The sequence below is a fragment of the Talpa occidentalis genome, unplaced genomic scaffold, assembly GCF_014898055.3.
Source record: "Talpa occidentalis isolate TD23 unplaced genomic scaffold, MPIMG_talOcc4v2.1 talOcc4.16, whole genome shotgun sequence".
Lineage (NCBI taxonomy): Eukaryota > Metazoa > Chordata > Mammalia > Eulipotyphla > Talpidae > Talpa > Talpa occidentalis.
The window spans coordinates 54,790,200-54,804,963 of record NW_023601653.1 but is presented as its reverse complement, the minus strand read 5'-3'; the positions used below and the strand labels follow the sequence as shown (position 1 = coordinate 54,804,963).

Sequence of the window (14,764 nt, the reverse complement as noted above, 5' to 3'; positions counted from 1 at the left end):
CAGAGGCCAGATATGTTCAAGGGAATTTCAAGCTAGTTAGCATGACTTCAAGGAGACTAGATAGCATTCAAGGGCAATAGACTTCCAGTGATTGGAAATGTGCCAGGACAAGGTTTGCACATATGTGGCCCTTCATTCCACCTGTCCAAATAATACCATTTAGCAATAACATTTGACTTTTCTCAAATTACTTTAATAGATTAGTACAGAGAGACAGTGAGTTGCGCAGGGGGTGAGGGGGACAATTGGGAGTCATTTCAGACAAGATATGGTTGCTAAGGGGAACTGAGGTATTGTTAGGGGGAAATGATGTCCTGAGTTAATCCCATACAGGCTATGTGGACCCCACCCCCACTCCAGACTAAAGCCATCAAGACATTGGGAAAGACAAATCCCATCACCACCAAGGGGAAGGTGGCTGGGACCTGAGGGTGGAGTTGGGCAGCCAGGTTGGATATAAAAACCAAACACGTGGGCCTTGGGGTCGCTCACGATCGCTCGCCTCCTGGCTTCACGGCTCCTGGCTGGCGGCCAACTCTCAGAGCGCCATTTTGGGATTCCTGATCGGCGGATCGGGTAGGACTCATTTAAAACTTTGTCTCCCACTTTTCTCCCAGAGCTGTACATTTCCTCATTTCCCCTTCCCTTGTAAATAAACCTTTTATTAACCTTTCACGTGTGCCTGCAGTAGAGCATTGATAAGTCCTTTTAAGCGCGCGGGTGAGGACCCAGTCAGGCACCCCGTTTTGTATGGGGGTTGCTCTACAACAGTATAAATGAGAATCCTCCCCCCTCCCAATTAGGAAAGTGGTGGCAGAGCTCTTTAAAAAAGAGAAAACTGGAGGGGGCGGAGCAACATGGCGGCGAGGAGACGCTGCGAGTAAGATCTCCCATTAAAAAAAGTTAATAGGGAGGAAAAGCGGCAGGTCCCAGTGAGAACCGGGACACGGAAGATAAACAGGTGACGCCAGCGAACTGCCCGAAGAAGAAAGTTGCCATAAAAGAGGACTAGAAGGGAGGGAAGCGCAGAACCCTGCTCCCCTCCCCCGCCCACAGAGGCGGCACTCTCCGACCGGCAGAGAGGAGGGAAACAACAAACCAAAACGGCCAACAAGAACAAACGACGCAGCAAGCGGGACTGTGAGCGGAAAGGAACTATTGCAGCCACCACACCCCGTGAACGGGAGCTGTGGAGAACCCTCCAGGAGCCGCGGAGGTGAGCTCCGGGCGCCATTAAAGAGAGACCCCGCCCTCGGGGAGGAGACCAGCACCAGCACACAGCCCCGGGCTGCCCGGTAAGCCTGCACGGAAAAGCGGCGCGCTGGAAAAGCAGGCGCGGAGCGCGGTCAGGATTGCGCGGAAAAGCGGCACACTGGAAAACCAAGTGCGGATCGGAATCGGGATCGCGCGCGGAAAAGCAGTGCAGTTGAAAAGCAAACGCGGATCCAGATCGCAGCTGCCCAGGTCCCTGCGCCTGCGACCTAGGCTTGCGGGGAGACGCGCGGAGGCCCTCACTGAGTGAGCAGGAATCAGGCGCCCAGGCACGGGAGCGGGATTCAAAAGGCGCCATTCCCGCGCCACTGAACTGGGCTACAGCCTGAGTCCTGGAACTGAGGGCTTTGGAACTGACAACCGGGACACGAAATTAGGGGCGTGGGTTCCCCACGACGGTGGGGCACAAGGCAGACACAGCACCCCAAAGCCGTTGAGGTTTACCCTACCATTCCCGCTCTATTCCCTGTCCCACGGGGTGGAAAATCAGCTCCCCAAGGGCTCCAGGAGAGATCTCTGGTGCCACCTAGCGACTTGAAGCCAGCAGAGGCGCCTAGAGGAGCCAGTGGCCAGCTGGGGAGTTAGCCCACGCTGGGCCCCTTCCGACCAGTAGTCTGAGCCCACAGGGGGAGCGAGCACCCACAGCCGGGACAGACCAGGCGCGCAGAAGAGTGTGCCTGAGACCGGACGTGCAGGGAGTGTGTCCCACATCACCATCTTAGAACAGGGACATTTCTTCAGTAAAGACTACCTGCAGAAGGCTTCCTCAGGAGCCAGAGGTGAGCGGGGGAAGTTCGCCCACGCCAGACCCCCTCTGGCCTGCAGTCCAAGCCCAGAGGGGGAGCAGGAACCCACCGCTGGGGCAGACCAGGCGCACAGGGGAGTGTGTCCCCACATCGGCATTTTAGAACAGGGACCTTTCTCCAGTAAAGACTGCTTGAAACTGACAGATGACTCCTGGAGGAACCAGAGGAGAGCAGTGAAGCTCACCCAAGATGCCGACAAGTCCCAACTACACAGTGTCCCAACGCATACGGCAAATTAGAAAACAGACAGTAGGGAGGAGAAGAACCACACGCACCCTAGCAACTCCCCAGGGAAAAAGCACACCACAAAAAGAAAAGCAGCCCCCAGATTGCAACGACAGTAACTTGGAAGAACTTCTGAGCCTTCCAGAAAGAGAATTTAAAAATGCCGTGATTAAAAAACTGACAGAAGTCATAAAGGAAAACAATGATAAGGGAAAAATAATCAACGATCAGAAGAATGCAATTGAGTCCCTAGAGAGGCAAAACAATGGTCAGAAGAATGGAGTCCCTAAAGAGGGAAATAAAAGAAATGCAGGAGATCAAAGAATTAATGGAAGAACTAAAGAATTCTGGGAAAAGCAATGAAAGCAGAATAGATGAAATGGAAGAACGAATAAGTAATCTTGAAGACACAGAAATAAAAAGAACCAAAACAGAAAGGAAAGAGAAGTACGAAGGAAAAAGAACGAAGAAAGACTTCGGGAACTATCTGACTCCATGAGGAAAGGAAATATAAGAGTTATAGGAATACCAGAAGGAGAGGAGAGAGATGTAGGAACAGAGAAAATATTCAAAGAGATAATGGAAGAGAACTTCCCAAATGTGAAGAAGGAGCTGAAAATTGATATACAAGAAGCAAGAAGAACACCAAACTTCCACGACGAAAGGAAAAATACAGCAAGACACATAATAGTAAAGCTCCCAAGAATCCAGGACAAAGAAAAAATAATGAAGCTGGCAAGAGGGAAGAAACAGATAACATTCAAAGGAAAGCCAATCAGGCTGACATCAGACTTCTCCGAAGAAACACTACGGGCAAGGAGAGAGTGGAGGGACATAGTCAACAGACTCCAAGAAAACAGATGCCAACCAAGAATTCTCTATCCCGCAAAGCTCTCCTTCCTCTTTGAAGAAAGAATATGGACCTTCCCAGACAAACAGAAACTCCGGAATTTCATTACAACTAAACCCTCACTCCAAAAAATACTACAAGGAGTCCTAAAGTCATAACCTCAGAGGGACGAATAACAATGAAAGAAGGCCAAAAAAAAAAAAAGTTATTAAAAGAATAAATAAAATCAAAGGAAAGACAAACACAATGGCAAATACAGATGCTAACATATCAATATTAACTCTAAATGTAAATGGACTAAACTCTTCAATAAAAAGACACAGAGTTGCAGCCTGGATTAAGAAACAAAACCCAACCTTTTGCTGTCTCCAGGAAACACATTTAGCTACAAAAGATAAAAATAGGCTCAAAGTCAAAGGATGGAAAACAATCCTACAAGCAAATGGGCCAAAAAAGAAAGCAGGAACAGCTATACTTATATCAGATAAAACAGATTTCAAACTCAAAAAGATAAAAAGAGACCCCAATGGTCACTACATTATGATCAAGGGGACAATACTTCAAGAAGAAATAACACTCATTAACATATACTCACCAAACGAAGGAGCACCAAAATATATCAGACAACTGTTGTCCTCTCTGAAAACAGACATCAGAGAAAACACATACGTAGTGGGAGACTTCAACACACCACTATCAACAATGGATAGATCAACAAGACAAAAAATAAGTAAAGAAACCAAAGCTCTAAATAAGGACCTAGAGCAATTGGGCTTAACAGACATCTATAGAACACTAAACCCCCAAAAAACAGAGTACACATTTTTCTCAAGCGCACACGGATCATTCTCCAGGATCGATCACATACTGGGGCACAAGACAAACATCAACAGATACACCAAGATTGAAATCATATCAACCATCTTTTCTGACCATGAAGGCATCAAACTAGAAATAAACCATAAAAAGAAGGCAAGGAACTTTCCTACCTCATGGAGATTAAAAACCACACTACTGGAAGACCACTGGACTAATGAGGAGATCAAAGAAGAAATTAAAAAATTCTTTGAATTGAACGACAAGGAGGACACCAATATCCTAAATGTATGGGATGCAGCAAAAGCAGTAATAAGAGGAAAATATATAGCAATAGAAGCTCACATCAAGAAACAAGAAAGAACTCAAAGAAACAACCTAATCTCGAAGCTCAAAGATCTAGAAAAAGAACAACAAAAAAACCCCAAAACCAGTAGAAGAAAATAATAAAAACAAAAGCAGAAATAAATGAAATTGAAACTAAAAAAACAATCCAAAAGATCAATGAAACCAAGAGCTGGTTCTTTGAAAAAATCAATAAAATAGACAAACCCCTAGCCAGGCTCACAAAGGAAAAAAGGGAGAAAGCACAAATACACAGGATCATAAATGAAAGAGGAGAAATCACAACGGACACAGCAGAAATCAAAAGAATAATCAGTAACTACTATGAACAGTTATATGGAAACAAGTTCAACAATCTAGAGGAGATGGACAAATTCCTACAACTCTACAATCACCCAAAGCTAGATAAAGAAGAAATAGAGAACCTAAACAGACCAATTACAAGCAGCGAAATTGAAATGGTAATCAAAAACCTCCCCAAAAACAAAAGCCCAGGACCTGATGGATTTACAAATGAATTTTACCAAACATTCAGAGACGAATTAGTGCCTATCCTTCACAAACTCTTCCAAAAAATTGAGAAGGAAAGGACAATACCAAACACGTTCTATGAAGCCAACATTACACTAATACCAAAACCGAACAAGGACAACACAAAAAAGGAAAACTACAGGCCAATCTCCCTAATGAACACTGATGCAAAAATCCTCAATAAAATTTTAGCTATCAGAATCCAACAATGTATCCAAAGATAATTCACCACGACCAAGTAGGATTCATTCCAGGGACACAAGGATGGTTTAACATCCGAAAATCAATCAACGTTATCCAACACATCAACAAAAAGAAATATAAAAACCATATGATAATATCAATAGATGCTGAGAAAGCTTTCGACAAAGTGCAACACCCATTCATGATAAAAGCCCTTGAAATTCTTGGGATACAAGGAACATACCTCAACATCATAAAGGCCATCTATGACAAGCCAACAGCCAGTATCATTCTCAATGGTGAAAAGCTGAAAGCAATTCCATTAAGATCTGGAACAAGACAAGGATGTCCACTCTCACCACTGCTTTTCAATATAATACTGGAAGTCCTAGCCAGAGCAATAAGACAAGAGAAAGACATCCAAGGAATCCAAATAGGAAAAGAAGAAGTCAAACTCACTATTTGCAGATGATATGATAATATACATAGAGAACCCCAAAAAGTCCACAGAAAAACTAATTCAACTCATCAATCAGTTCAGTAAAGTGGCAGGATACAAAATCAACACGCAAAAGTCAGTAGCCTTCCTATACACAAACAATAAATCTGAAGAAGAAGAAATCAAAAAAACCATCCCTTTTTTTATTGAAACAAAAAAAATCAAATATTTGGGAATAAATCTAACAAAAGAGGTAAAGGACCTATACAAAGAAAACTATAAAACACTGTTAAAAGAAATAGAAGAAGACACAAAGAAATGGAAAGACATCCCCTGCTCATGGATTGGAAGAATAAACATTATTAAAATGGCCATCCTCCCAAAAGCAATATACAGATTCAATGCTATTCCAATCAAAATTTCAATGTCATTCTTCAAAGAAATAGAACAATTATTGATGAAATTCATATGGAATCACCAAAAACCCCGAATAGCCAAAGCTCTCCTGAAAAAAAAAAGAAGGGAATGGAGGCATCACACTCCCAGACTTCAAACTATACTACAAAGCCATAATCATCAAAACTGCATGGTATTGGCACAAGAACAGACATTCAGACCAATGGAATCGAATAGAAAATCCAGAAATAAACCCACAGATTTATGGTCAACTAATCTTTGACAAAGGAGCAAAGACTATGCATTGGAGCAAAGAAAGTTTGTTCAATAAATGGTGCTGGGAAAACTGGGTCGCTACATGCAAAAGAATGAAGCTTGACCACTACCTCACACCATACACAAAAATCAACTCAAAATGGATTAAAGAACTAGACATAAGACCTGAAACCATAAAATACATAGAAGGAAATATAGGCGAAACACTACGGGATTTGCACATCAAAGACATCTTTACAGACACATCACCCAAAGCAGTGATAGTGAAGGCAAAGATAAACAGCTGGGACTACATCAAATTAAAGAGCTTCTGCACAGCAAAAGAGACAATAACAAAAACAAAGAGAAACCCCACCAACTGGGAGAACATTTTTGCACCCAACACTAATGATAAAGGACTGATCACAAAAATCTGCAAAGAGCTGATGAGACTCAACAACAAAGAAAATAATCCAGTCAAAAAATGGGCAGAAGAGCTAAAAAGAAACTTCTCTGAAGAGGAAATGAAAATGGCCAACAGGCATATGAAAAAATGTTCAACATCACTTGTCATCAGGGAAATGCAAATCAAAACTACCATGAGATACCATCTTACACCAGTGAGAATGGCACATATTAAAAAAACTAGCAACAACAAATGTTGGCGAGGGTGTGGAGAAAAAGGAACTCTTCTGCACTGTTGGTGGGAGTGCAAACTGGTCCAACCACTGTGGAGAGCTGTGTGGAGATTTCTGGACCTACTAAACATAGAGCTTCCATATGATCCAGCAATTCCACTCCTAGGTATTTACCCAAAGGACACAGAAACATCAATTCCAAAGAACACCTGCACCCCTATGTTTATAGCAGCACTGTTTACAATAGCTAAGCTTTGGAAACAACCCAAATGCCCAAAAATAGATGACTGGATCAAGAAGATGTGGTACATATATACCATGGAATATTACTCAGCATTCAAAAAAGATAAACACATGCAATTTGCAGCAACATGGATGGCACTGGAAGGGATCATGCTCAGCGAAATAAGCCAAAAAGAAAAAGAAAAATACCGGATGGTCTCACTCATAGCAGGAATCTAGAAAACTTAAATAAGGGACCAGGAAAACGAATAACTATAAGAAAGTGAAAATCAAAATCAACAAAAAACTACGAACCAGAGACACTTTTAAGGGGGCGGGGGTGGGAGGGGAGAGATTGGGGTCAGAATGGGGGGGCTGCAATTGTATGGGGAATATAAAAATAAAATTTATTATTAAAATAAAAAAAAATAAATATGTTACTTTCTCTCATAACTCTTCTTATATGACCTATCGATTCCATTTCCTAAGAACTTAAATTATTCTCTTTCCAAAGTTCCCCTTGATCTAACTATAGCTCTCTATGCTGACATCAGTGCTTCTAGCAAAAAAAAAATAAATAAATAAAAATGAAAATAAAAAAGAGAAAACTGAAAAACAAGCAGCAGCATAAAACAGTGTAACCTGCTCAAAATTCCAAGTAGTTAATATTCCTTAAATAGAAAGTCTGAGGGGGTAGGATTATCACTAAAGGACTTGTATGCAGTGGCAAGGAGTTACAATGTCATCCCCTGGAAAAGTGAAACACATAAGCAGCAATGGTACCTCAGGTTTGGGTAGATCCGTCTGATACAATGTGAAGGAGTTGACAGGGAATGTGTGTGCTTGAGGAGAAGGGAAAGGAAACCAAGAAAAGCATTTTGCCAACTACAGGCACACTTCATATGACAGCCAAGGAAAACCTGGATGGAGCTCTGGCAGCAATTAACATGAAGGAAATAATACATCTGGAAAAGAGTAATTGTTAAAATGGCCAGCACTTTGATAGTGTTAGGGTGTAAGGCTGATGGTGATGAAGATGCAGAGAAAATTACAAGGGTACTCAAGGAGATGGTGGTGTGACCAAATAGGATTTTAGGAAGATGTGCAGATTGGAAAAGGAATTTAATAAATTTCAGTGGGACTTTGGCTTTTTGAATCATGAAGGTGTCTGACAAATAGGCAAAGGGAGTTTTCTAACATGCAAACCATGAGTGATTTCAACATCATCAGTGGTACATTTAGAACCACAAATATAGACCTGGCAATTCAGATGTGAATGTACTCAGAGCAGCTACTCTGGTTTAAAAACCACCTACCAGTCCCAGAAATAATTCAAAGAGAAAAAGGAGGAAACATGATTTCTTTACTGAAATCAGTAAAAAATCATTTCAGTAAAGAAATCATGAAATGTTTCAATGTTCTTTTATTATTGAAATGAAGAAAGAATAAAATAATAACGTACTATTTAAGAAGTTTAAGAATAAGGACACCATACATCAAAGCCTGCAAAATGTGGTCAAGATCATACCCAGAAAAAAGTTTATAACCTTAAGCGTGTTCAATGAGAAATAATTACAATAATCAAATTAGTTAATTCAAGAAGTCAGAAAAAGAATGTCGAAGCAATTTGAAGGTGGTAATTATACAGGGGTGACGTAACCAGCAGCAGCAATGGTAAGGCTTTCTATATACTGTGGTATTTCTTTATTAGGGACTTGATGTGCCTTGTAACCATACTATTTTTATTAGGATTGCTATTATATTATCAGTGCTCTGCTTACATAGTTCTATGGACTTTGAGTGATGCCCCACCCTGTTCTTCCCTCTAACTTCTATTATTTTTAGAGTGTGATTCACAGCCCCAGTGTTCTAGCAGAAGCACACACATCCCACTATAGCAGAAATCTGTAGTCAGAGAGACAGCAAATCAGAAACCATATATCATTGAGGACAAAAGAATCATTTCAAAAAAGAGAAAAGAATAAAAATAAAAACCTACATGAAAATTCAGTGGTAGTGAAGATAATACACACTTGAAGAAATTTGATGGATTATTAAATGGTATAAAAATTATCAACACACACACAGAAAGAGGGGCAACTTTGGAAATCCAACCAGTAAACACAATAAAATTATCTCCTACAAATAAAACATTATTTTAATATTCATTAAACATTAATAAGATTTGACTACAATAAAAATGTTAATAAATCCCCAGAGCTGTTTAACTAATTACATGATCTAACAATAACCTCATCAAATTAGACTGAAAAGCAAACTGGAAATGATTCCTAGGCAGAAGAGAATATCTAAATGAGATCTAGTTATTTAGATAGAAATAAAGACTTCTGGGCCTCCCTTGTGGTGCAAGGGGATAAGCACCACACTATAAAGCAATCCACAGCCTCTGCAGCACGAGTTCAATTCCCAGCCAGCCAGGGAGCTACCCACACGGCGCAGCAGACCTCTCCTGTCTTGCCCGCTGCTCCCCTCGGAAGTGTATTTTAGTCGGTCTGCCTGTTCTGTTCCCCACTCTGTCTCTGGTGGATCCTCTCACCCCCCACATCTCTGGCCTGTACCCCAGCTCTTGTATGCATAAATAAATAAATCTTTAAAGAAAAAAGGAAGACTTCTTAGAAAAACATGTGCAAGACAGGTAAAGAGTATCTCAAAAGAAGTATTATTAAGCTTTAATATTAGTGTCACTTAAAAAAACAAGTCAAATATTCAGTTAGGAAAAACTTGTCATTGTTTTGCTAATTATAATGAACTTTTCTGATATTTTCTCAAAGGTTTTGTTCTTAAAAAAAGAATAAAAGAAGAGAGGAATGATCAGCTATGAAGGCTTCATTACATAGGTATCATTGATTAACTCTTTGGCAACTGGCTACTGAGTGACCTTTGGCCCTTCCCTCCTCCCTGCAGGTCAGAGGGTGGTTCTGGAAGTTTAACCTTCTAATCACCACCCAGTTGTTTCCCCAAGAAACCGCCCCCATCCTCAGGTATTTTCCCAATGTCACCTCATTAAAATTACAATGGACACTTTTAACACCTTAACACTTAGGAAATTCCAAGGGTTTGGGAAACCTGTTAGCCAGGAACTGTGACTGAAGGCCACAAAACAAATATGTTTTAGAAACATATTTGAATGACCAAATACACACACACAATAAACACATAGTGTTAGGGGGAAAGGATGTCCTGCGCTAATCCCATACAGGCTTTGTGGACCCCACCCCCACTCCAGACCAAAGCCATCAAGACATTGGGAAAGACAAATCCCGTCATCACCAAAGGGAAGGTGGCTGGGACCTGAGGGTGGAGTTAAGCAGCCAGGTTGGGTATAAAAACCAAACACGTGGGCCTTGGGATCTCTCGCTCTCTTGCTCTCCTCCTGGCTTCACGGCTCCTGGCCTGCGGCCAGCTCTCAGAGTGCCATTTTGGGATTCCTGATCGGCGGATCGGGTAGGACTCATTTAAAACTTTGTCTCCCACTTTTCTCCCTGAGCTGTACATTTCCTCATTTGCCCTTCCCTTGTAAATAAAGCTTTTATTAACCTTTCGCGTGTGCCTGCAGTAGAGCATTGATAAGTCCTTTTAAGTGCGCGGGTGAGGACCCACAGTCAGGCACCCCGTTTTGTATCGGGGCTGCCAGGGCTGCCCTATAACAATAGTATACACATATCACATGTCATTAATGTTCATTCAGATTCTGATAAAAACAGTTTCCAGAACAGGAGAAGGCAGGAGGGAAAGCAAACTAATTTGGGGTTTCAGAAGTAACTGGAAGGTAACTTTTAAGAAGCCAAGTTAAAATGGGGGAAGATGTACTATGTATTTCTGCTTGTTCTTTGGATTGACCTTGTGTCACTGACACTAAAAAAAGTCTCTGCCATTAGCATATTCCTCATCATTCTTAGTTCAAACTCTGTCCTCAGTCTCAGAAGCTACACATCAACCATGGGACTGGAAATAATGCCTATGTGATGTTCAGTTTCAGAGAGATTGGGACTATCTAACTTCCAGTTTACACACACCCAGAAATACATCGAATCAGCATATGTGTAAAGGGAATTTTATAAACCAAGACTAGACTTGGCTGTGCCAATGCAAAATAATATAAATACACCACAGGATTTTAAACAGTTACCAAAAAGATAATAGCCAATAATGCTTCCAAATACTTGGAGGCATGGTATATCATTCTCTGATTTTTCTTTTTTATCAAAAACTAAGATATGCACATAAATGCAGAGAACTGTTATAAAACATTACAAAATAGTTGGCTCATGACAAAAGCGTAGAAGCTCCATTCCTTGTTAATTGCAACAGAAAAACATAAACAGATGTCAGGGGAGGTTCTTAGTAGATAAGGAGAAAAAGATTTTTGGAGCTTTCTTTTTAAAAACTTTAAGACCTTCTCATATCAATTCCTCAATTAAACATGTACCATTTGTCATAATTTCATAACCAAGTTTTCCTATTTCTTGAGTTTATTTTCTGTTACTATGTGATAAACAGAACTCAGAAATGTAGAAGCTGACTGTGGAAATGAGGCTACCAGAGGGGGAGTTGAAAGGGTGAGAGCAATGTGGGGAAGGAGCACAATGGACTATGGTGGAGGACTATGGGTGTCTTGGTGGGGTACTATGGTAACACCCACAAGGGGGGAGATCCTAACCTCCTAATTTGTAAACAATAATGTAAACCCATGTTATCTCAATTAAAAAAGAATTCACTATAGTCTTACTGCCTCCTACAGACTTCTTGTAGAAGAGTGACAAAATTCCTTCAAAAATATGGGTTTTACAGCCCAAATGCCCAAAAATAGATGACTGGATCAAGAAGATGTGGTACATATATACCATGGAATATTACTCAGCATTCAAAAAAGATAAACACATGCAATTTGCAGCAACATGGATGACGCTGGAAGGGATCATGCTCAGTGAAATAAGCCAAAAAGAAAAAGAAAAATACCGGATGGTCTCACTCATAGCAGGGATCTAGAAAACTTAAATAAGGGACCAGGAAAATGAATAACTATAAGAAAGTGAAAATCAAAATCAACAAAAACTATGCACCAGAGACACTTTTTGGGGGTGGGGGGCGGGAGGGGAGGGATTGGGGTCAGAATGGGGGGATTGCAATTGTATGGGGAATATAAAAATAAAATTTATTAATTAAAAAAAAAATATGGGTTTTAAAAATATATTTAGGGGCCTCCCTGGTGGTACAAGGGGTTAAGCACAGCACTATGAAGCAGTCCACAGCCTCTGCGGCAGAAGCTCGATTCCCCGACCGGCCAGGGAGCTACCCACATGGCGCAAGAGACCTCTCCTGACTTGCCTGCTGCTCCCCTCAGCAGTGTATTTCAGTCGGTCTGCCTGTTCTGTTTCCTGCTCTGTCTCTGGTGAATCCTCTCACCCCCCTCCCCTGCACCTCTGGCCTGTACCCCAGCTCTTGTATGCATAAATAAATCTTTATATATACATATGCCTCAATTATGTGGCTGCATTGCCACTAATTCAGACTTTAACGCCAGTCATCTGTCTTTGATTTTTACAAAATTAATCAAACATCAGAGAACCGGTTCCATGTAACCAAGTAGCTGTTAGAGCTAGTTGTCAATATAGACAAGCATATACCTATATAGACAATATAGACAAGCCACTTATACCTATTTTGAGAGAGAAGGGAATATCAATGTTTAAAGGAAGAGCACAGTCTGCAAGGGCTACCCAGATGAGCAGGCAAAGAAACAAATCAACATATCCCAGAGCTGAACTTGTGTTATTAGACAAAGAATTTAACAAAACAAATATATGGGCAAGAGGCATAATTAACCAAAAAGTTAAGCCTAAATTACTGTGCTCTCAGCCACAATCCATACCAACATACCCACCAGTATACCGTGGTCGTACTAAGAAGGACAAGCCACTTACGAGTCTGAAACAATGCCTTCTGCTATCTCACAGACGTGCACAAACAGAAGCGCAAATGTCAGAATCCATCTCAGGTTATGTCCAGGAAAATGAAGCCATGTATTGTGATGAATTTGTACTTTTGAGCTTTGACTCCCCCACCCTGAAAACAGGAAAAAGGAAACAAATTAATTTACATTGTGATATGCTTTGGAGGCCTCCTAAAATCTTAATGCTTTCTAACGTAGCAAAGGAAATCTTGTCCATTTTTGTTATATTAGAAGAAATAATTTCAATTGATCTTTATGCAACTGCATATGCTACCATATTAACATCCATTGATTTCTCAAGAGTAAAATCAACTCTGAGTAAACTGATAGTAAATCAATAAAATTTTATTAGAAGAATAAAACAACTCTGGGAGACTATGTGGTTATTTTGTGCTAAACAGAGTTCTTACTGACAGGTTTCTGATTCATTCAAAAGGACAAATCAATGCTATTAATAAAAGCAATTTGGTGTCTGATGTCTTTCAAGGCATAAGATTTGGTGGGAAGATTAGTAAAATAATACCGTATTTGGTGAAAACATACAGGACTCATTAGATGAGTCAACTCATAATCACATGTATACCATGAGAGAAACATGGTAATCTAAGACTATGTGAGCACTGATAGACAGTGGTAATATTTTCTCAAAGAAAGCTTAAGTTTTGTTCATTAATTTTGATGTTTTTAAGCAGGTTTCAAGAACACTGGAGGTTGGCTCTTAGCTCAGCATTGAAGGAAAGTTCAAGATCACATTCTAGTAAAATTTGGATGGTCTGCCTTCAAAAACTATAGCCAAAGTAATGCCAACTCATAGAAGAAATGCTAGGAAATGACCCAGCATTTGTCATCCCTTTTTCCTCATTTCTTACCTGCAAAGAAGCCTTATATACTCAAAAATAAATGGGGGCTTGTGCTTGAAACACTGCAGAAAGAGATTTTCATCTAGGCAAAAGGAATTTTTGTCTTAGTTGTTCCCAAATAAATTTCATTATTAGAAGATCAGTTACATTTAACCTATTCTATTAGAATTTATGACTTAAACTCTTGTAGGCAAGCTGTTTTTTGAAACACTGTAATTTTCTGTTAACTGATACTTCTTTGAGATTAATTTATGCTTTCTCAGTAACTCAAGAAGCCAGTGTTATAGACTACATTTTTCTGTCATCTTCCTTTTACAGTGTTTACTCCAATTCCATTGCATTTATACATGTGTCCACTTTTTCAAAGTTCAAGTTCAGCCATTTTGATTTTTTACAAAAAGACCCACATTAGTACTGACTTTTTTTTTTTTTTTAACAAACTGAAAAGTCTGAAGACAATTTCTGCTTTTAGGGCAAGAGGGAAAAAGCAAACAGCTTCAGCTTTGGTTTTGCAGCAGCCATACCAGAGACAGGGAGCCTGGAGACAGCAGCAAGAAGCTCCTTGCCTGAAAGTACTTTATACAGTTCGGTGTTTATCACATCAGTCCTGCATTTACTCTATGTGAGTGTTATTTTAGGTTTCATGTGACTTTTGCCATTACTTGCCATTACAGGCTATTTTTGGGGTGTGGGAACACAAAATATTACTGGTAATTGTTTACTTGCTTTATGTCACTCCAGCTTAAAAAAGGTTTCATAGGAATGCTCTTTTTTTTCTATTTTTGCATAGAAGAACTGGGGTGTAAGTCAGAGATGTGGGGAATGAGAGGTTTCACCAGAGACAGAGTGGGGAGCAGAAAAGGCAGATCTACTGAAATACACTGCTGAGGGAAGCAGTGAGCAATGGCAGCAGCAAAGGTCTGCTGTGCCATGTGGTTAGCTCCCTGGCCAG

The 14,764-nt window shown here is 40.5% G+C and overlaps 1 protein-coding gene across 8 annotated transcripts in view; it reads right to left on the bottom strand.

Annotated features, from left to right (window-relative positions):
• The window catches only part of ABCC9 (ATP binding cassette subfamily C member 9), a 126,853-nt gene that overhangs the window by 100,347 nt on the left and 11,742 nt on the right, over window positions 1-14,764 (bottom strand). For all 8 annotated transcript variants that reach the window (XM_037514240.2, XM_037514241.2, XM_037514239.2 and 5 more), the window contains one exon: window positions 12,924-13,065. In XM_037514240.2, coding sequence (XP_037370137.1) covers window positions 12,924-13,065 — 142 coding nt within the window. The remainder of the gene's footprint in view (window positions 1-12,923; window positions 13,066-14,764) is intronic.